At 39.0% G+C, this 22,219-nt stretch overlaps 1 protein-coding gene across 1 annotated transcript in view; it reads left to right on the forward strand.

The window, feature by feature from the left end:
* ACTR3B (actin related protein 3B) overlaps nt 1-15,824 on the forward strand; it is a 1,022,733-nt gene extending 1,006,909 nt beyond the window's left edge. The window contains exons 6-7 of the mRNA XM_055269759.1: nt 13,968-14,074; nt 15,469-15,824. Of these exons, the coding sequence (XP_055125734.1) occupies nt 13,968-14,036 (69 nt within the window). The 3' untranslated portion in view covers nt 14,037-14,074; nt 15,469-15,824. The remainder of the gene's footprint in view (nt 1-13,967; nt 14,075-15,468) is intronic.
* Nucleotides 15,825-22,219: the final 6,395 nt, after the last annotated feature.

The raw sequence follows: 22,219 nt of genomic DNA on the forward strand, positions 1-22,219 counted from the left end.
CTCCAGTTTTCCATTTATTATTATTATTTTGTAAGATTATATTAGAATCATAAAATGTTAGATGTAGATGGAACCTTAGGGGACATCTATTTTACATGATATAAAATTGCTATCAGTATTTTTTCTTTGTTTTGAGTTTAATGACTGACATCAGTTGGGAAACTCTTAGCCCCGACTTACCTCACATCTCCTTGATCAGCATAAGTTTATGCGCCTAAAATCTCATTTCATGGGAGAAAGGAAAATGGGTATCTTGCAGCAAGAATGTAAGGGGAGGACGATGTCACTGGGTGAGCAAAACAGAGTTTGTAAATTTATCAGTACTTCTTCCCTCCCAGAAAAGGCTCGGTTTAGAGAAAAAATATGTTACAGACGTTTCTTTCTATTTTCAAAATTTTCCCTAACATCCATTACTGAGTTCCACCAGCTATGTCTAAGTTGACAAGGCAGCAACTTCCGCTCATTTATTCAAGTGTACTGTGATTTGCATAGCTTCATAACCTGTTAGCGTCTGCTCGTTGATAATTCTGAGCTTGTGCTTTCCTGCCGACTTTTTACTGCAGAGGTGGAAAAGTACTAAATGGCAATTTGTTTCTTTAATTTTCCTGTGCAAACAGTCAGGGAACAAAGAAAGATGCATGGTGATTGCAAAATATCATTATTATTTTATCAACAATAATAATACAATACTCCGTGAGTACAACTTCTTAGTAACAAATGCACATAAAAGCAAGATAGCCAGGCAGTGCAAAACACAAATTCCCATAATGCTACATGAATTATTTTGCAAGGGCCAACTGTAGCCTCCCGCTGCCTAATAGATAAATTGAAAATTTTGCAGCTCTACATCTATCTCACCAGCTTTCAGACTGCGCACTAGCTGTGCCAAATTGACTAATGTATATCCAGACTAATTATAAACACAAGTAGAACTCCTAGCACACCTGTGCTAAGATTTCAGGAGCTAGTACTTCAGTATATGACATTAGGGGCCACTGTCAGCAATTTCTTTAGAAGGAAAATAAGATCTCACTGGGAATCTAAAGGTACGGTTTATTTATTTATTTATTTATTTATTTTTTATTTATTTTTGAGATGGAGTCTTGCTCTGTTGCCCAGGCTGGAGTGTAATGGCGTGCTCTCTGCTCACCGTAACCTCTGCCTCCTCAGTTCAAGCAATTCTACTGCCTCAGCCTCCCAGGTAGCTGGGATTATAGGCACGCGCCACCACGCCTTGCTAATTTTTTGTATTTTTAGTAGAGATGGGGTTTCACCATGTTGGCCAGGCTGATCTCCAACTCCTGATAAAGGTACAGTTTAAAAGGTACCTCTTTTGGAGTAATAAAAACATATGGACTCAAATTTGTCAGAATGTTAAATTGGCAAAAGGTGGAGTATACTTTCTGAGGAAGAAATAGGCTGGAGACTGCACAAGTAAATTTAATGCTTAAAGCAGAAAAAGGTTAGAAAGAATACAAGGGAAAAATTCCATCTGATTTCCTTTTCTGCTAACTGAAATTTAGCATCTACTTCAATTATGCATCCAGGCAGCAACCACAGTTGCATTAGCAATACCTGTGACTGTATCACCAGCAGAAATTATTACTTTCAATATTTTAACATCACATTCACAGTAGCTGCAAATATCTTGAAATGTTTACTCTCAGCATGACTTTGAAATTATAATTGTTATTATATCCACCACATTAAATACAGAATCACATAAGTTATTATATCAAATATTTGTTGCTTTTAAAGTTTTACTTAAAAACTTCAATTTCTAGTACTACAATTTCAAAATAATTTATTGCCTTTGTCATCTCATGGCTTTCTCCTTCTTCTTCCTTTAGTATTTATAAACTTTATTTTGGGAAGTGTCTACAAAGTTTGTCAGACTGCAAAGAAGTCCATATCTCATAAAAGATCAAGCTTTAAGGTGGAAGAAGAAAGGAAAAGTCAGGGTTCTGTTAATAAAGTTCTCAGTTTTGCTTCTAGCAAAAAAAGCATATGCTCCCTTATGAATACACTAATGGACATTTTAAAAATCAATGTCAGGGTAATGATGGTAAGCACAGCTTCCAAACAGCATCCCTTCTAGATTGCCAGAAGATGATCATGCAGACCCCGAAGCATAGGGGGCAGCCAGAGGCCTGAACCCCTGTCCTAGGTTAATTCACCTTTTGCGTGGTAACAATTGAACGCCATTTACAAAGTAGGGAGAATTATTTTGATTGATATTAATTGAAACTTGCAAACAAGCACAAAAATTAAGTGAGCAACAAAAGGATTAGGAAGTGAAACCTCCCTTTTACTAATCATTTCCCTTTCCCTCTGCAAAACAAACAAAAAAAGATATGAAGGTAAAGAAACTGTCTACTCCAATTACTTTAATTCATTTGGATGAACATTTTACTCTATGAATTTCTAGGGATTTGATTCTCTGATCTGGCCACACTCACTTGTAATCAAACCAAACATAAAATTGACCATTTTTGTGTGCTAATTTTGTGCCAGACACCCTGTTGAATAAATGAAAGAATATTATTAAGCATATACTACATGCCAGATACTTTCCTATACCAAAGATTGGCAAACTTTTTTCTGTACAGGGCCAGATAATAAATATTTTCGATTTTGCAGACCACAGGGCAGTCTCTGTTGCAACTGAGGGCAGTACAAAAACAGTTATAGACAATACATACACAATGGGTGATTGCATTCCAATACAACTTTATTTGCAAAAATAGGCACTGGAGCATATTTAGCCTGTGGCCTGTAGTTTGCCAACTTCTGACCTAGATATTGCAGCAAGGAACAAAAGGTCAAAAGTCCCTATTTTGTGGAGCCTACACGCCAGGAGAGGAAGACGAACCATGAGCAAAGTGAACATACTAATTCTATGGGGTATTTTAAGGTGTAAGTGCCCTGGTGAAGAATCCAGCAGGGATAAGGCAGGATGGTCATGGGGGAGCTCACAACCTTTGTTATGGTGACAGGCAGGGCACCTTTGAGAAGCAAATATTTTATAAAATTTTTGGCAGAAATGAGCAAGGAAGCCATGGGCAAGAGTATTCTAGCTGCTTAGATCATTATAATGACCATCCAGGATAAAAAATATTATTTCTCTCTGACAGGAGAAAATGGAGACTCATTTACTTGTCAAAATTCTAATGGCTAAGCTCATCCAGACCATGAAATCAGTAATTCTGGGAGCAGGTTAAAGGCCTTGCTGGTTTTTTTTTTTTTTTTTTTTTTTTTTCTAAAGCTCTCAGGTTATTTTAACATGCAGCCATGGTTGACAGTCTTCACTAGGTCATGCTGACTTTTGACTTATTCAATTTATTTTAAAGAAAACAGGCTAACATAAAAATACCTTGATAGGCAAAAATTAAGTTCGTAGGGTCAGATATTCATTTTTGATTTTTATTATTTTAGATCTAGTCCCGAATTCAGATCTTTCTTTCTTTCTTTTTCTTTCCTTTTTTTCTTTCTTTCTCTTCCTTTCTTTCTTTCTTTCTCTTTCCTTCTTTCTTTTTCTTTCTTTCCTTCTTTCTTTTTCTTTCTTTCTTCTTTCTTTCTTCTTCTTTCTTTCTTTCTTTCTTCTTTCTTTTTCTTTCTCTCTCTTTCTTTTTCTTTTCTTTCTCTCTTTTCTTTCTTTCTTTTTGTATGTGTCAGACATTCTATAGCTTCTGAGATTCTCACTGTGTTGGTGAAGATATTCCGAAAAGAAGACAGCAAAGGACTTATTAGGGAAAATTAAAGTAGGATCTGGGGAAGGCTGGAGAGACCACAGTACAGGAGGGTGAGAGAATTAATATGACCCTGAGGCAAAAGGTAAGTGAATATTTTTGCCCCTTCCAAGTGAATATGAATTATTTCTAATCATCTTTGCTAATTAGAATGGGAAAAACACATTTATCAAATCAATGGTTGCCTGCAATAGACATGAGGCCATATTTATCTGCTCCAGCAAATATACCACATCTGTCTGCAAACACAGCTATTATTTATTCATCTGTGCTCATCAATAGTCTTTTTCCAGGATCTGTCCAGTTTTTGCAGGAGCCAAACTGATGAGTTAGATGGAGACATAACAGGGATCACCCTTCCTGTATTCTTATATTGGATCTTTAATGGTGGCACAAGTCTTTGCTGTCTCTCCCAGGATATGACATTGTTTTTTATTTACTATTTTGGCAGAGGGGTGAGAAGGAATTTCAGAGCTTTCCACTTTTCCTTTCTCCATGATGACAGTTTTTATCTCACATCGCAGAAACCCAACAAGGGGGTTACTACAATTACTAAGGATGTCAGTTCCAGTTATGTACTTGGAGATTGTAGAAATTACCTTTGAGTAGATTCATGGACCTAGCAAACCACTAACTTTAGCCACGATTTCCAATTTGGCCTAACTCTCATAGCCCTCTGTGCCCCAAAGCTGGGCTATGATGGATCTTCGGATTTTTATTCGGGTCAATCAATATCAATTTGGGCCCTTTATTCAGTAGTCTTTGAAATGGCTTGTTATTCTTTTTTCCTCAGTATAAAGAAGCCTAAGTAAATGGCTACAGGTCCCTTTGAGGAAGATTGAGGGCATTTTCACAGCATATGCCATGGTATGGTAGGGTCTTTCTTCCTAGGAATAATGCCAGTGGATTCTAAATTCGAAAATTTGGCTGAGGTCTGGGAACTGAGCAGGAACTGGGACTTGTTAACAGAGTGACTATGCTTGACTTTCTGATACTCCGTTCTAACTTTTTTTCCTAGTTATAGATGTTAAGTAGCATTCTTCTTGGCTGCCTATTCATTTACCCACTACAGACACTCTATTCACCATCTCCTCAAGTCCCTGTGGGTCACGTCCCCTTGGTCGCACCTCTAACCTCCTGGCATCTAGTGGTGAAGCCCCAGAACCTGGTTTCTCCTAGCATGGAGCTCCATCATCCTCATGATGTTGTTGAGTGGACTCCTTTGACTGCCTCTCCAACCACCAGGAGAGCCATCACCAAACTTATTATTGTTTTGATGGTGCCCCTCTCCCAGCACATTCTTTGTGGTCTTGGTGAAGAGTGAGTTTTCTTCTCCTTCTCTTGGACTATGACCTTCTCTTGGGTCTTTTGGTCTGACATAACATCCAATCTCTGCTTCCTTCAGCATATCCTCTGGCTTCTGACAGGGCAATTTGGGCATTTCCATTGTGCTGAGTATTGGGCATTACTTTTTTCAAGTTTCTAAGGGCTGCTCTAGGAACATGTCTGCACCATTTCCTACAGTCATCGCTAGGGTATTAACCCTTTGTACTGAGAAAGTGCTCTGAAGTTGTTATATTTTTGTTTATGCAGTCTTGCATTCTGGCCTTGATTTAAAGCTCTCAAAATCTAATTCCAGGAGTGCTCCTCTGGTTCCTGCTCATACAAAACAGCTAATTCATTCAACTCTTTGGGTGTATAGAGTCCTTCCTCCCTGACCAGGGTCAGCATGTTCCCAACTGGGTTATATTAGCATTTCCTTCTTGGTATTAGCCTGGCAGGAAAGGAGACATGTCTGTCCAGACATACATCTTTGTACCATGGTCTCTGGTCTCAGTCCTTTTCTCACCTGAGCAGTGACCTCAGCCATGCATTCATATGTCCCTGGAGCTCTGCAGCTCTAAAAATTAGGTCTTCCTAATTGTCTGAGCTATGCCATTCCCTTCCACTGTAGGAGTTATGATCCTCTTTGTAAACTAGCACAGAGGCCCTCTGGCTTCCAGCCTTACCCATTAACGACTCAACAGCCCTCAGTCTCTCATTATCCTTCTGCAGGGTCTTTTTTTAATGCTATAATTTTTCCTCAAAGTCCTGCTTTAGCTACCTCATAATTTTGATATGTTACATATTCATTTTGTTTTAGTACAAAATATGTTTTGATTTTTCTGAGTATTCCCAGTTTTCCCCATAAGTATTTAGAATTACTTTAATTTCCAAATCTTCAGAGACAATCATATCATTTTTGTTAGTTATTTGTAGTTAATTTCATTGCAATTCAAGAATATACTCCGTATGGTTTGAGTTTATTAAGGTTTTTAATATATTAGGATATAATTATTCTTATTAAATGAACCATATTTACTTGAGAAGCCTGTGTATTTTGCTGTTTGGGGGTGGAATGTTCTCTACATGTCAGTTAAGCCAACTGATTTTGTTTTTGCTTTCTGCTCCCACATCACATGTGTTTATTTTTTTTTACAACTTTCATTTTAGGTTTGGGGGTACATGCACAGGTTTGTTCATGTATAAATTATGTGTCACTAGGGTTTGGTGTACAAATGATTTTGTCACGCAGGTAGTGAGCATAGTATACAACAGGTAGTTTTTGGACCTTTACCCTACTCCCACCCTACCTCCTCAAGTAGGCTTCTGTGTCTATTGGTTCCATCTTTGTGTCCACGTGTACTCAGTGTTTCTACATACCCACTTATAAGTGACAATACGCGGTATTTGATTTTCTGTGCCTGTGTTAACATCTCACATCAGTTCTCATATCAGTTAGAATGGCTATTATTAGAAAGTCAAAAAACAACAGATATTGGCGAGGTTGGAGAGAAAGGGAATGCTTATACACTGTTGATGGGAATGTAAGTTAGTTCAGCTGCTGTGGAAAGCAGTTTGGAGATTTCTCAAAGAACTTAAAACAGAACTACCATTCGGCCCAGCAGTCCCTTTGGATCTGTGATCCAATGGGGTATACCCATTGGGTATACACATTGGGTGTATACCCAAAGTAATATAAATTGTTCTACCAGGAAGACACATGTACCTGTATGTTCATTGCAGCACTGTTCACAATAGTAAAGACGTGGACTCAACCCAGATGTCCATCCATGGAGGATTGGATAAAGAAAACGTGGTACATACACTCCATGGAATACTACACTGTCATAAAAAATGAAATCATGTCCTTTGCAGCCACATGGATGCAGCTTCTGTAGGGTCTTAATACAACTTAGCGATAACCAATTGACTCTCATGTATCTCTACGTTGTTTCCCTGTTGTGTATTTCTCTAGAGGTGGGAAGAAAGGAACACATGATTGTTGTTACTTGGAGAAACCACTTAAATTTCTATTTCAAAGCATGTGTCCATTTTTGAGTGAGTTCCTAAAAATATTCTTTTCCCAATCAAGTAGAATTTGTAATAGCCCAAGATATACAAGCTTTAGAGAACCTGCAATATTTCTTAATTAATGAGTAAACTTCAGATATACACACTCATGCACACATACGCACCCTTGATAAGAAAGGACGGAGCTGTGTCTTGGGGTAAATTATACTATAGGGTGAAAATACTTCTCTCTTGCAGTTGGCAAATGATCATTCCAAAGACATGCCACTGCAAATGATTTCTCTTGCTAGTTACTAGCAAGAGTCTGCATATGTAGAGCCATCTCTTCACTGTTCATTTTTTAAGGGGCAGTGGGCTCCCTGGGCAACCTGCTCCCTTGCAGTGAGCTTGACTCTGTACTCTGGAAGGGAGTGGGTAGGTGATCCAAGACTGAGAGTTTATATTCAGCTGACTAGGTAAGTGTATTCAGTCCAGGTATACACAGCAGTCCCCACAGAGGGCACCTAAGGTCTAGATTTCAGGAAGACATATGGGAGCCTACTAGTGTTCAAGTCAAAACCCTACTAAGTCTAAAGAAATGATGTAGTTCAGATATGCTGGGCATCTGCCTAGTCTGTTAACAGGCTGATCCATTTGTCCTGCTCCATAAGAGAAAAACTCAAAAGCAAAAAAAAACAAAATACCCTACAAAACTTTTGGCAGATTTCTGATTGCCCTAGGAAGCATCTTCACCCCAGCAAAGAGCATTTTCTCCCGTTAAACACACAATCTACAGAGAATTAGGACGTGTCCTTACGCTATGACTTTTGGAGCATTTTAATTTCTTTTTTCTAGTTCAAAATTTTCCTGGAAAATAATGAAGTGAACTCAGACACCACAGGCTCTATAATTATGAGATTTTTGTGGAGAATCCTGGGGGCAATTTGGTTTAATGTATATTTATTTAAATGTCATAAAAGTCAACTCATCAAAGTTGTAGGGCCACTTTCAAACTTGATGCCATATTCAAGGAAGACAGGAAATGTCACAGAGTAAGCCTATGTCCCCTGGAAATTGGTTTTGTTACCCGAATGTCAGGGGTTCGGTCTAGGTCCTGTTGCTTGCTGCACTGAAAGCCAGTCATTGATATAACAAGTACTGCCATGGAAGACAGCTTTAATTGGGTGCTGTAGGCAAGCAGATGGCAGATCATTCTTAAATCCACCTGCCTGAGCAACTGAAATGATGGGTGTATGTAGTGAGGAAGAAATGTAACCAAGTGTGGGAAAGCAGGAATAAGGGAGGGATAAAGAAGAGCTGGTCAACAGGAAGCAGGTTTAGGTAATCACCACAGGTGATAAGTCTGGTGTCTCATGGTCCAGATGCCATGATCTGGTAAGTTTTGCTCTTTGATGCTGTCTGGGAGGCCTGATCCTTTATTTTCTGAGAAAGGAACTCAGATAATATAAATGCAACATGTTTAAGTTTTAAGACTGGGAAGGTCAATTTTTATGTTTATTTAAAAGAAACAATAAACATCAGTTCTATGGGACAATTGGGAGGCTTTTTTATATCTCAAAGAACTACAAACGTTATGATAAGCAATTTATACTTGATTCTGCCATGTGTCTATCTTTCTTATTATAATATAGGATCAGGGTTCCAGTGTTGAAATGGACAAAAGCCATCATTCCAAACACCCCACTGGTTCTCCAAGCCATGCCCAAGCACATCACTCTCATCAATATGGGGTATCTCTAAAGAGGGGTAAATCATTTCTCTCTCTTTAGCACTCAACACCCAACATGTATACTCAAGTTTGCAGGTGGGTACAGGAAAGGACAGCTCTTTATCACAAAACACTGGTTACCGTTGGCTTCACTGTGACACATTTAAGTGGAGAACATTAGGGAATAGTCAAAGGTGTGTTGAAATTAATTCTCAAGTTTTCAAGCTCAGACTACTAGGTACCCTACTGACTGAGTCTATACACAACGATACCAGTGAAAATGCTGGGGGAAAAAAAAACTGTACTTAGCAATCCTGCAAAAGCAAGTCAGGATACATTATACTGTAACTTCCATCTGGCAAATGTATGCTTCATTACATCTGCAGAGTTAGAGGGGATTGCATGCCATATTGTTTCAATTATTATCAATAGCCAATACTGATGGGCTGCTTGCCACTAAAAAGAATCAACATGTAATTTAGAAAAATAGCATAAACTGTAAGTACAAATTGTACTATTCATTACTATCCCAAGTTATTAATTTGTACTTCTGGATATTATGATTGGTATTTGGTAATTTCCAGCTACTTGGAAATAAGAACATCCTCTGAGAGAGCCAAACAATAAAATCAATCCACAAAAAACCAAAGACGCCTGATGCAATGTCACCAGGGACAGAAAAGGGATCTCAGGTTACAGCAAGACTTTACTACAACCAGATTAAAGGTATTAATTTAGTTAAAGAAGTCAGGATGCTAGAGCTCTGCATGGATCACAGAAAAAATATTAAAATTGGGTAAAAAACAAAAACCCCAAACAGCTTCAGTGGATGTCAGGAGACTTGAGGGCCATTTGCACTTGAGATGGGAAAGCTATGCAGACTTAGGCAACTTGAAATTAAATTCTAGAGGATAAAGAGGTATAGGATAATTTGCTCTGTCCCTGAAAAATGTCAGCCTTTATATATTTCAGAACCAGTCAGAGGACATTACCTATGCATGACTTTATCTTCCTGTGTAGACTCCAAGGGTGCTGTTGGGCCCGCTCTGCCACCATCGTTACACAGCGCGGGCAGCAGCACATCCACCACCCCTCTGCTGGTCTTCAAGTACACATGATTCAGCAGTGTGATAGCCTGTAAGCAGCCAGTATACGTAAAAACAGCCCAGCCATGGGGCAGCTCTCTCATCCACAACCTGCAGAAAAGAGTCAAGAAGAGCTTACCACTGCAGAATCTGCAGAGTTGTCATCTTTTTAAAGTTTGCTCTTACATAAATATCACCCACAATTGAGACAGCTGTTGGGCCCAGATATCACACAATATGTCATATTAATAAAAACAATAAACACACCAGCATTATTTTACCTTAACGCCATTGAAAAGCAATTTAATTTGAGGACACATCCTATTCCCGGTATGTTATTTTTAATACAATTAGATGGTCAGGGAAGTTTTAATAGAAAGGTGCTTCAAATCAAATATTAGTTCTGAAGATACCGGATATTGTTTTATACAAAGCTTTTAAATCACAATAAAATAGTTATGACACAGCAATAACTTAGCAGTCTTTTCCCATTAGCTGTAAATTGCATCCTATTACTCTAAAATATTTCATATAGTATAAATCTACTCTTTATTTACTTTCCGTAATGCATATGGTATGCTTAATATCATGTATTCTTCCTGAAATAAACAGCCCTTTCTCTGACCTGCCCTAATGCTTACCATTTTCAGCCTCTGCATCCTCCAAGCGGCCCCTTCATTTGACCACTTTAGTCTTTAGAGTAGGGACAGGCCAGTAAGCTCCTGTAGCCCTTATTTGTCACAATATGATATTCCTTATAAATTTGTTTGCAATGTATGCTGCATTAAATTGCACATCTTGGAGCCAGGGTAATGAATACTTTAAATGTCCACGTTCTCCAAAGAACTTAAGAAAATGCTGATGAAAGTAAGAACTTCAGAAATACGTGTTGATTAAATCACCCATAGGAGTTTCGGAGAATTAGTGTATGTATTTCTTTCACACAAACACACACACACACATGCACACACACACACACAGAGACACATACACAAACACACACGGAGGGATTAAAATTTTAAACCAAATTGAAATGTCAAAGTTAAAGCGCTTAAAAAGAGGTGGTGTCGATTCTCATTATTCATGGTAGCTGTGTTCTATGAAGTTGCCGGGAACAGAGTAAACACTGGACTGTGGTTTCTGTGGAAAACACAGGGTTAGGTTTCTTAGCGCCTATGGTCATAAAAATTATAACCTTTTTTATATTTATTTCTGTTTTTCAAAATTAATATATATTGTTGATTCAAGTGATAATTGCTTCTCACTTATATGGAGAAAAGTCAGAAAAAGCATAACAAACAAAAACCTAATGGCTTTTATATCTTAGTAATATTGAGTATACACAGTAATTTTCTGTGTATGGAAGAAATTATTCCTCTAAGCTAGTGCTAATAAAATGATTCATTTGGAATTAATACAATCCTCAATCTAATTTAGCCTATATTTAAGAAAATGTACATTCTATTATCAATACATTCCCTATATCTATTTTCCTTATTATTTTAAAACTTGTCTGACACAAACCATCATCAATCTTTATGTTTTTAGGCTTTTAATATCTAATATAGTATTGAATTCCTTGTGATGTAGAGAAAATCTATAGCAACCAGGTTTTAAAAGGGTTGAATATTGTTATAATTCTATAAAATGGGTAAAAAGCATTTTTATTAAATTAAAAAAATCTTACTCTCTTTCAAATTTGATTTATCACAAAATTAGCCTGTCTTCATTTTTTCCTAAAATAGGAGAAAAACGCAGTCAATTTTAGTTTTAAAGGCATCATAAGTTTAAGAATAACTTATGAAAACTAACAACCAATAAAGTCATCAGAATTTAGCGTTGAACACAAGTAAGATAATGAGAATTAAATTTGGCAGGAGAGTTAGGGACAATAAACGATCATTGAATTAGAAATGAGAAGATTTCCACTGTTGCCCTGGATCTGATGCTGATCTGCTCATGGTGGACAGGTCACACATGTCACTGTTCATTCAGTAAATATTGTCAAATGCCTACTATATGCCAGGTGCTATAGGGAGAATTGGGGTACACCAGCAAAAAATAGAGAGGCCCCTCATTCTTGTTTGCTGATGTTATAGCTATTCCATCCAGATTTACATTTTTATGGTTCCATGAGTAAAGTTGACACCTGCTCCCTAGGTGACCATCCAATCTCATCCTTTTAAGCACTCTCCACATAGTAACTACGTCCAATTTTTTATCCCAAGTCTGTAGCTCTCTTCCTAAATCTAGATTTACATATCCAGCTGCTTGGATGCTTAATCGGCATCTCAACCCTAGCCAGACTTCTGATCTTCCACCCCACCTGTTCTCCCGCAGTCTTCTTCACCTCAATTAGTGGCCACTGAAGCCGAACTCCCGGGAGCCATCCTAAAGATCCCCCTTTTCCACCACCAAGATTTCCTTTGGCTCTGTATTGAAACTACCATCCCCCAGAACCCACTGGTTTCTCCCCTCCACTCGCAATGGCCTTGCCTGGTTTCCTGAAATAGCCTCCTAATTCGACATACTGCACCTGCCCTTAACCCTCACACTGAAATCTCAACACAGTAGCTAGGGTGATATTTTAAAAATTCAAGTCGGCCGGGTGCGGTGGCTCAAGCCTGTAATCCCAGCACTTTGGGAGGCGGAGGCGGGCGGATCACAAGGTCAGGAGATCGAGACCATCCTGGCTGACACAGTGAAACCCCGTCTCTACTAAAAATACAAAAAATTAGCCGGGTGTGGTGGCGGGTGCCTGTGGTCCCAGCTACTCGAGAGGCTGAGGCAGGAGAATGGCGTGAACCCGGGAGTCGGAGCTTGCAGTGAGCCGAGATCGCGCCACTGCACTCCAGCCTGGGCGACAGAGCGAGACTCCATCTCAAAAAAAAGTAAATAAATAAAAATAAAAAATAAATCAAGTCAGATTCTGTCACTTCTTGCTCATTTATTCTAATAACTAAATATCTACATTTAGAAAAACATCCAATCACTTTACAGTGGCCTCAATGTAACCAACAGCCCCACATGATCTACCCCATTTCCTCTGCGAAGCTCCGGCCACTCCTTATCCGCTCCAGGGCAGCCCTGCAGCTCCCTGGCCCCATTGCGCACCCGACATGCAGAGCACTGCGAGTTCGGTGTCAATGGATCCACCATGTACCCCTAACCCATCACAGTCCCCGGAAGTGAGGCCATATCGCGTGGAGTAAAGTGGAGGATCACCCTTCCTTCAGGTATCTTTCCAGTTCCCATCTTTGAAATATCCTTGTCTCAGGTATTTCTTCTACATGCATTGAGCATCCCATCAGATGGCATAGTAACTTTTGCTTCAAACATCAAATATCGCTTTTAAAAACTCATGAGGTGTGGCCGGGCACAGTGGCTCACACCTGTAATCCCAGCACTATGGGAGGCTGAGGTGGGCGGATCACCTGAGGTCAGTAGTTCGAGACGAGCCTGGCCAACATGGCAAAACCCCATCTCTACTAAAAACACAGAAAATTAGCCAGGTGTGGTGTCGGGTGCCTGTAATCCCAGCTACTTGGGAGGCTGAGACAGGAGAATCGCTTGAACCCAGGAGCCACAGGTTGCAGTGAGCCGAGATCATGCCACTGCACTCCAGCCTGGGCGACAGAATGATACTCCATCTCAAAAATAATAATAATAAAATAAATAAAAAACAAAAAATAAAAAAAATGCTTCCGTCAGCCCTTCTGTAAGGGTAGGTTTGTTATGCAACAAATTTGTCTTGTTTTCTTTTGTCTGGAAAACCTCTTTATTTCCCTTTCATTCTTGAAGGATAATTTCTGTGGGTATAGAATTGGCAGGTGACTATTCTTTTCTTTCAGCACTTGGAAAAGCACTTCATTCATTTCTGGTCTCCATGGTTTGAGATGAGAAATCTGCTACCATTTGAATTGGTGTTCTCCTGTCAGCAACGTTTCATTTCTCCCTGGCTGCTTTAAACATTTTTCTGTTTTATCTTGGACTCCAAGTATACAAATGTGAGCTCTTTTGTTATTGACCCATGAGACTCTGCTGCCCTATAACTGTTTTTCTGTTTTTCAGATGGAACCAATTCCACTGAGCTATCCTCGAGCTCACGGATTCCATCCTCTGTCACCTCCATTTCATTGAGATGACATGTTGAGCCCATGCATAGCCTTTTATTTGAGGTATTCTTATGATTTTCATTTTTAATTCTAGGCTCTACTTTTGCTGAAATTTTCTGTTTTTTTTTTCATTTGTTTCAAGAGAACCCATAATTGCTTATTGAAGCATTTTTATGACAATTACTCTAAAATTCTTTGCAAATAATTCCAACACCTTGAGTCATTTTATGTTGGAGTCTCAACTGACTCTTCATTCATTTGTGATTTTTCTGGTTCTTGCTATGATGGGCGATTTTTTATTGTATTCTGGAATTTTGATAAGATTGTGAATCCTAGTTACATTTTTTTTTTTTTTTTTTGAGATGGAATCTAGCTCTGTCTCCAGACTGGAGTGCAGTGGCGTGATCTCAGCTCACTGCAACCTCCGCCTCCTGGGTTCAACCAATTCTCCTGCCACAGCCTCCCAAGTAGCTGGGATTGCAAGCATGCGCCACCATGCCTGGCTCATTTTTTGTATTTTTAGTAGAGATGGGGTTTCACCATGTTGGCCAGGATGTTCTCGATCTCCTGATCTCATGATCTGCCCACCTCAGCCTCCCAAAGTGTTGGGATTATAGGCATGAGCCACCACACCTGGCCTACTCTTTTTTTTTTTTTTTTTTTAATAGCCATCTTCTCTGTTGAGATGCAGCACCAGGGCTGAGTATCTGTTCAGTCTCCTTTGGGCCCAGGGCCAGTACAGGAGGGAAGGGAGAGCAGAACGTGGACCACTCTACCTTGTGTTGCCTCATTCTGTCTCATCAATGCCTAATGGAAGTGGGCTTACACTGCATCCTGCTGACACCACAGATAAACTGGAGCCCATGGCCTGCTTCCCCAGGACAGGAGCTAGGGTGGAAAATCAGCTTCCAGCTTGGCCCTGCTGAAACCCTGGCAGGGGCAGGTTCCATTGTAGTTTGGCTGGAATCGAGCAGGTATTGTCAACAGCATCTTCTATTGTTGAAGTCCCTTTGCCCCAGATCCTGAGATGGTGTAATTTTTAAAGAAAAGAGCTTCAATCGGCTCACAAGCCTGAAAGCTGTACAAGCATGGTGCTCAGCTTCTGGGGAGGCCTCAGGGAGCTTTTACTCAAAGAGGAAGGTGAAGTGGGAGCAGGCACTTCACAGGGCAAAAGCAAGAGCAAAAGAGTGGGAGGCAGGTGCCGCACACTTCTACATGACCAGGTCTCTTGTGAACTCAGAGCTCACTCATCACCAAGGAGATGACCCACGCCCTCCATGAGGAATGTGCTCCCATGATATAAACACCCCCACCAGGCCCCGCCTCCAAGAGTGGGGATTACAATTCAACACGAGATTCGGTGGGGGCATATCCAAACTACATTAACCTTAAATTATGAACATGGTAAACTAAATAATCTGCTTTCTTTCTTTTCCTGTTTTATGTCTGTTTTTCAGATTTCCAAGGCCAGCAATGTTCTCTTCCTCTCCCTTTTCTTTGTATAAAAACTCATTCTCAAGAAAAACTCTCATATCAATTGTTTACATGTCACTATGGCTAAGACACTAAAAGCCCTCTCCCTGCAAAACTAGTGGCAAAGCTCTCTAGAGAACCACAAACTGTTGCATCCTTACTACGTGGGGCAGCAGCAAGCCCAGGTGAAGATGTGAATGTTCTTAGAGAAAGTATTAATAACGTACCGACACTTACACCTGGGTGAATAATTTCATCAAATCTCCTAACTCACACTTGCACAAACTTCATCTGGAGAGAGAGGGAAAGTTGTGCAAGAAAAAAATGGGTACTGAGGTCACTGTTTGTTTTTCTCAGGAGTGGAAGGAGATTAACCAAGGTGGCAATAAACAAAATTACTTGCTGTTTTAAAACTTAATGACAACCCTACAGGTTATTAACAATGCCAAAGTTGCAGGGCATGGTGGCTCATGCCTGTAATCCCAGCACTTTAGGAGGCCAAGGTGGGCGGATCATCTGAGGTCAGGAGTTCAAGGCCAGCCTGACCAACATGGAGAAACCCTGTCTCTACTAAAAATACAAAAAAAAATTAGCCAGGTGTGGTGGTGCATACCTGTAACCCCAGCTACTCAGGAGGCTGAGGCAGGAGAATTGCTTGAACCCGGGAGGTGGAGGTTGCGGTGAGCCGAGATCATGCCATTGTACTCCAGCCTGGGCAGCAAGAGTGAAACTCAGTCTCAAAACAAAACAAAACAAAAAGCCAAAGTGGAAAAGCAAAAATTTTGTGGTGTTTGCATTCAATTATTATGCTTTAATTCAACCATTCATAATTTCTAGGGAACATTAATTTTATTGCAATCCCAGGTAAATTTAGGATAATTTAATAATCATTGGTGTTCTATTCATCTACTTGTCTTTAAAATCCACATATATTTTTTAAAAGATGACATCCTTTAAAAATATTATATTCAGTGAATTTTCAGTATTGTTTTAAATATTATCATGGACAGTTGTTATTGGAAATGACAGTTCACCATTGCAAATCAATGCAGTGGCTACAAGTCCCCCGTGTCACAAAAATAGACGGGGTAGCTCTGACAGCATGCATCCTTATGCCCTGTTCTATTAATAATGCACTGCGCCCCATCAGGGTCTGCAGCTATATCATTACTCACAGAGACAGTTCTGCCTTTGGCTTTCCCTGGTCCTCCATGGCTAGGAACACTATTTAACAGGGTTTTGCAGAATTCACTGGGTGGTTAGTCTTAGAAAACCCAAGGCAGAAACATACAACCAACTATCTCCCAAGTGCTTGTGCTTGAACTTTCAGAACGTAAGAAAATTTTGTCGAAGCTGAATCTGCAAATACAAATGGAGAGTGAAACTGGTTCTATAGAATCCAACTGACACACTCTTTCCTCCTGTTAAGAATTACTGGCTATTGAACCAATTCCTGCCTATTAACCATGAGGTGAAGTCCAAGATCCACAATCAAGCATTCAAAGATCCAACCTGATTTTTCTCTGCACAACTGTTTTACTAGGAGTAAGACTGACTTGCCTGGTTTACCAAGACAAGCCGTGAGAATTCTTCCCACTTACCTTTACTGAGTCACTGTGGACAGTTTGAAATAACTTAAACCATTCTTCTTACATTTCTAAATCCTACACAAGCCTCAAAACAAAATCCAAGTCACTTTTCCTCTGTGGGGTCTTCACTGAGCCCCCCAGCAGGCATTCGTCTTGCTACCTCCTGTGCAAATAGCTCTGAAGGTCTGCATTGCAAATATGACAGTCAACACACCAGCTAAGGTAGAACAAAAAGTGGCATTATCGAGCTGAAAAAAGCCCGAACCAAAATGAAAGATTCTTATTGTGGGGGCAATTGCTCACACTCACCAATAGCTGCTTGTTTCCTTCTTGGGCACACAGAAATTACAATTTCCAACTTTCCTACAGTTGGATAGAGCCATGTGAGTAATTCCAGCCAGGGGACCCTGACTAGAGATGAAAATCCCCTCCACAGTGGAGCAAAATCCCCTGAGTGGCCCTCTGGCCTTCTGTTCTCCAGCTGTGCTAACCTGGAAGCCACACATTGAGATGACAGAGCAGCAAAGTGGAGACAGGCCATGTCTCTGAGTCACCATGTGACCCACAGGATATTTTGAGTAACTTAAAATACAAATCTTTGTCATAATAAACCACAGATATTTCAGCAAAGATTTGCAACCATAGCATAAGATAACCTATCATGGCTAATGCTCCTAGGTTCTCAACCTGTATCCACCAGTAACCAGGTAGCTTGGGCAAATTATCTTCTATGCGACCTCTGGTTGATAATGAATTCCTTTTATAAGTAAGAGAATGAGCTGGAACCCAAACCCATACAGAGGAAATCTGAATGAAGTGGGAAGGGTAAGACGCAAAGTAAGTGGTGACTTCGCTCATTGTTGAAAGAGGGCAATTGCTACTCAGTTATCACTGTTGCTTACATGAAGAAATCCAGTTTTAATATAACCACATCTTGCCATTTCTCAAGGGAAGTAATGTACTATCTGTGTATCTGTTCTTCATATAGCTCCATCAATATTCTCCTCTTAAAATCTTGGAGACTGTGCAGGATATTTTCCAAATGTCTCTCCTGATCCAGCCTGCAGTCTTCTCTACCCTCGTTTGGGTATCTGGAGCCAGACCTGTATGTACTGCATCAGCAGGTTCTCTTGCCTTCCCTTTCTGCATGGGTTCTACCACCATGAGGTCCTAGTGGGAGATCAGAAGCTGGGAGGAGTGGAGGCAGGAGAGGCACTTCATAATTCCTCTCAGGCAGCCCTCTCTGGCTCTCTCTAGGTTTGGGCAACTGCTCCTTCCACTCACATATTCAGGCTGAGGTGTGGAAAAGCCTCCCAAATGGCATTAGCTCTGGAGTGATGCACCTTCCATATCCTTTTATTTTCATTATTTCTCTTCCTTTGAAGAAGTTGAGTATTTTTGCAAGAACATTGACTAACAGGAACTAATCAATTATTTTTAAATTTAAAAAAACTGAGTGAATCAAATGTTCAACAAATGATACACTCACAGACTGACCACTAAGTTATTTTACAGTTCAACGAATCTAGGGAGATCTATCAATGAATGGGGTATTATATTCTAGCATTTCTAAGGCTATATTGAATATTGAATATTCTAAGACTATATTGAATATTGAATGACTACATTGCCTACAAGAATACAATGAGAGTACTAAACCAACACTCAGTACTAAACATTTGTCCTACACTCAGAGGTAGGCACCAGGTTCTGGTGTCAATGTATGATATGCCTGTCTCTAAATAAACATTTTATCACATAAGTCTTTGAAAGTCCCAGTGCAACAGTAAGTACAGTCTGGCCTCTGTATCCATGGGTTCTGAATTCATGGTTTCAACCAACCACAGATCAAACAATATTTTAAAAAACAAGTATGGCTGTATCTGTACTGAATGTGCACAGACTTTTTTGTATTTCCGTAAGCAATCCAGTGTAACAACTATTTCCATAGCATTTACATTGTATTAGATATTATAGGTAATCTATGATGATTTAAAGTATATGGGAGGATTGTGTAGGTTATACACGAATACTACACCATTTTATAGAAGGAACTTGAGCATTTGTGGATTTCGGTATCTGCAGGAGGGTCCTGGAACTAATTCCCCATGGATACCAAGGGACAACTGTATATATACAAAGTTTTACATCTGATTATAAAAGTATGTGTATGATATTTAAAAGTAACTTCAATCTTTGCTCTATAACAAATGAGAATTAACCACAAGTTCCACCTAAAATAATATTTAGAAAACTATACACTAGATTACTCTTAGTTTTTGTGGCTGTGTACTACCATTATCCTAAAATTCAATAAAATCATTTTAAATGCCTTTTAAAATATTTTTTACATTGGAGATTACCACCAAGAAATGAAAAAGAATTCTGAACCAAATCAGAAGTTTGAGATTTGAAATCTGGCTTTGCTACTAACAAACCCTGTAAAATTAGAAAGTATAGTGCAATCAATTCACAATAGGCTTTAGAATAGGCCACATGAGTTTGAATTCTGATACTACTTTTACTAATCATGAAACTTGGTCATAGAGCTATTGTAAGAAGCAACCAAGATAACACACACAAAGGGCTTAGCGCGGTACAGAGCACACAGTAGAAGTAATAACTCTCATACAGTAAGTATTAACTATTATTAAGAATTTTAAAAATAATTTGTAATGCAAGTGTCACTGTCAAGTTGCACAGAACCCAGAAAGAGAATAATAACATATTTACATCTTTTCTTTTATTATTTTTAAAAAATCAAATAAATTCTTGCTGAAAAAACTATAGGCAGAGGGAGGCAATAAGCAGTATTTGGAATGAAAACAAAACAAAAAGGTATTTCCTCTTCATACATTTCTCAAATTCCAAATCCCCTCCCTACCACCATACTGATACTCCTTCCCTCCACAAAAGGAAATCACTCTTTAGGCTTAGGAAAAGACTGGCAAAAAGTGTGTTGGAATTTCCACAGATGTGTATCCACAACACACATACATACTCCTTTTCTAAATACATCAGATCATACTTCATGTCTTTTTCTGTGTCTTGGACTTAACCACTCGAATTATTACAGGTATCACTTGATGCCAATAACTGGAGTTCTACCTCATTTCTAATTCGTTTTATTGTAGTGTAATTTACATGCAATAGAATGCACATATTTTAGTTACAGGTTTTGATGCAATTTTATACATGTATAGGCCTGAGTAGCCTACCTTGATCAAGATGTAGATTTTCCCAACTCCGAAAAGCTCCCTGTGCCCCTTTGCAGACAGTCTGGCCTGCCCCATGCTCAGCAGTGACCGACCTGCTTTTTCTACTGTAGATTGTACAGTTCGTGCAAATGGAACAATACAGTGATGTCCTCTGTTTTTTAGTCAATGAGTAGTACTTCCTTTTACGAATATATTCTGCCCTCCCCCCGCTTTTTTTTGAGACAAAGTCTCACTCTGTCACCCAGGCCAGAGTGCAGTGGTGTGATCTCGGCTCACTGCAGCCTCCACCTCCCGGGTTCAAGCGATTCTCCTGCCTCAGCCTCCTGAGAAGTTAGGATTACAGGTGCTTGCCACCATGCTGGGCTAATTTTTGTATTTTTAATAGAGACTGGGTTTCACCATGTTGGTCAGGCTGGTCTTGAACTCCTGACCTCGTGATCCGCCCACTTCAGCCTCCCAAAGTGCTGGGATTACAGGTGTGAGCCACCGTGCCTGGCCACGAACTGGTATCTTAATACAGTTTTAATTCTCATTGTTCTGATGGCTAATAATGTTGATCATTGTCTTATGTGCTCACTGGCCATTCATATATTTTCATTTGTAAAGTGTCTGCTGAGTCCTTTGACCATTTTCTATTGATAGCTTGTCTTTTGATTATTTAGTTACAAGACTTCTTTATAAATCTTGGGCAGACATATGTATTGGGAATATCTGGTTGCAATCTGTACCTAGCCTTCCCATTTTTTCAATACTGTATTCTTGAAGAACAGACTATTTTAAGTTTGATGAAGTTCAATTTTGCATTTTTTTCTTTTATAGTTAATACCACTGTCTTCTGTTTTAAATTTTTTGCCAGTCTCATGTTTGCAAAGTTATTCTTCTGGAAGTTTTATGGTTTTGTTTAAGTCCATGATCTATTTCTAATGAAATTTTGTATATGATCTATTTTATGAGTGAAGGCTTAGTGTTTTCTTCATGTGGATATCGAGTTGTCCTAGCAAATTTGTTATATGCTTTCTTTTCCTCATGGAATAGCTCTTGTGTCTCTGTTGAAAATCAACTGATGATGACAAATCTCTTGAAAATGAGTTGATGATATATGTGTGAGTCAAATTTACCCCATCAATCTTTTTTTCTCTTCCTACACCAATACCACAAGGCCTTTATTCCTATGGCTTTATAGTAAATCTTGGAATCAGATAGTATAAGTCCTTAAACTTTATACTTTTTCAAAATCATTTTGTATTTTATATGTTCTTTGCATTTCCAGATAAATTTTATATTCAGGTATCAATTTATATGACAATTTATATGGCAAATAATGAATATCATACAGTATTGAGTTTTCTGATTCATAAACTATGTGCCATATAATCAGACCAATACAAATGAATTAAGATTTGGGATTTTATTAGTCAAAGAAAAAGACATTAGGGAAGGATTCACCTAATCCCAATTGCATGGTTTATTTAGAGTAGGTAAATGGAACAGATCTTTATTTTCCAAAATTTCCTAATATGAAATCCACTCTGCAAATGTCACAACAATCCATATGACTTTACCAGAGAGTAGCTGAAGTAGTGGTACACACTGGCTGATAAAATTAGATACTGGATTAAAATAGATATTTTTATTAATAAAATCCTAATTCCCTTAACGATGTTATTCATAGTAGCTTCTAAGTACATTTTGAAAATTGTTGTGTATAGTTGAATTAACTACTTTACATATCCAGACTGTAGACTCTTGTAACCTATTGCAAGGAATCTACAAATTCATAGCTCTTGTACTCCTGGGATTTACAACCTACTGGTTTAAAAGTCCTGCTGTAAAAGAGCTGCAAATTCAAACAATTTTGTATTAATTGTTTGGAATGATTGCTTTGATAGGTAGGTCATCAATCTACAATACTTAAGCTCACAGTAATT

Source organism: Symphalangus syndactylus, chromosome 6 (assembly GCF_028878055.3).
Source record: "Symphalangus syndactylus isolate Jambi chromosome 6, NHGRI_mSymSyn1-v2.1_pri, whole genome shotgun sequence".
Classification (NCBI taxonomy): Eukaryota; Metazoa; Chordata; class Mammalia; order Primates; family Hylobatidae; genus Symphalangus; species Symphalangus syndactylus.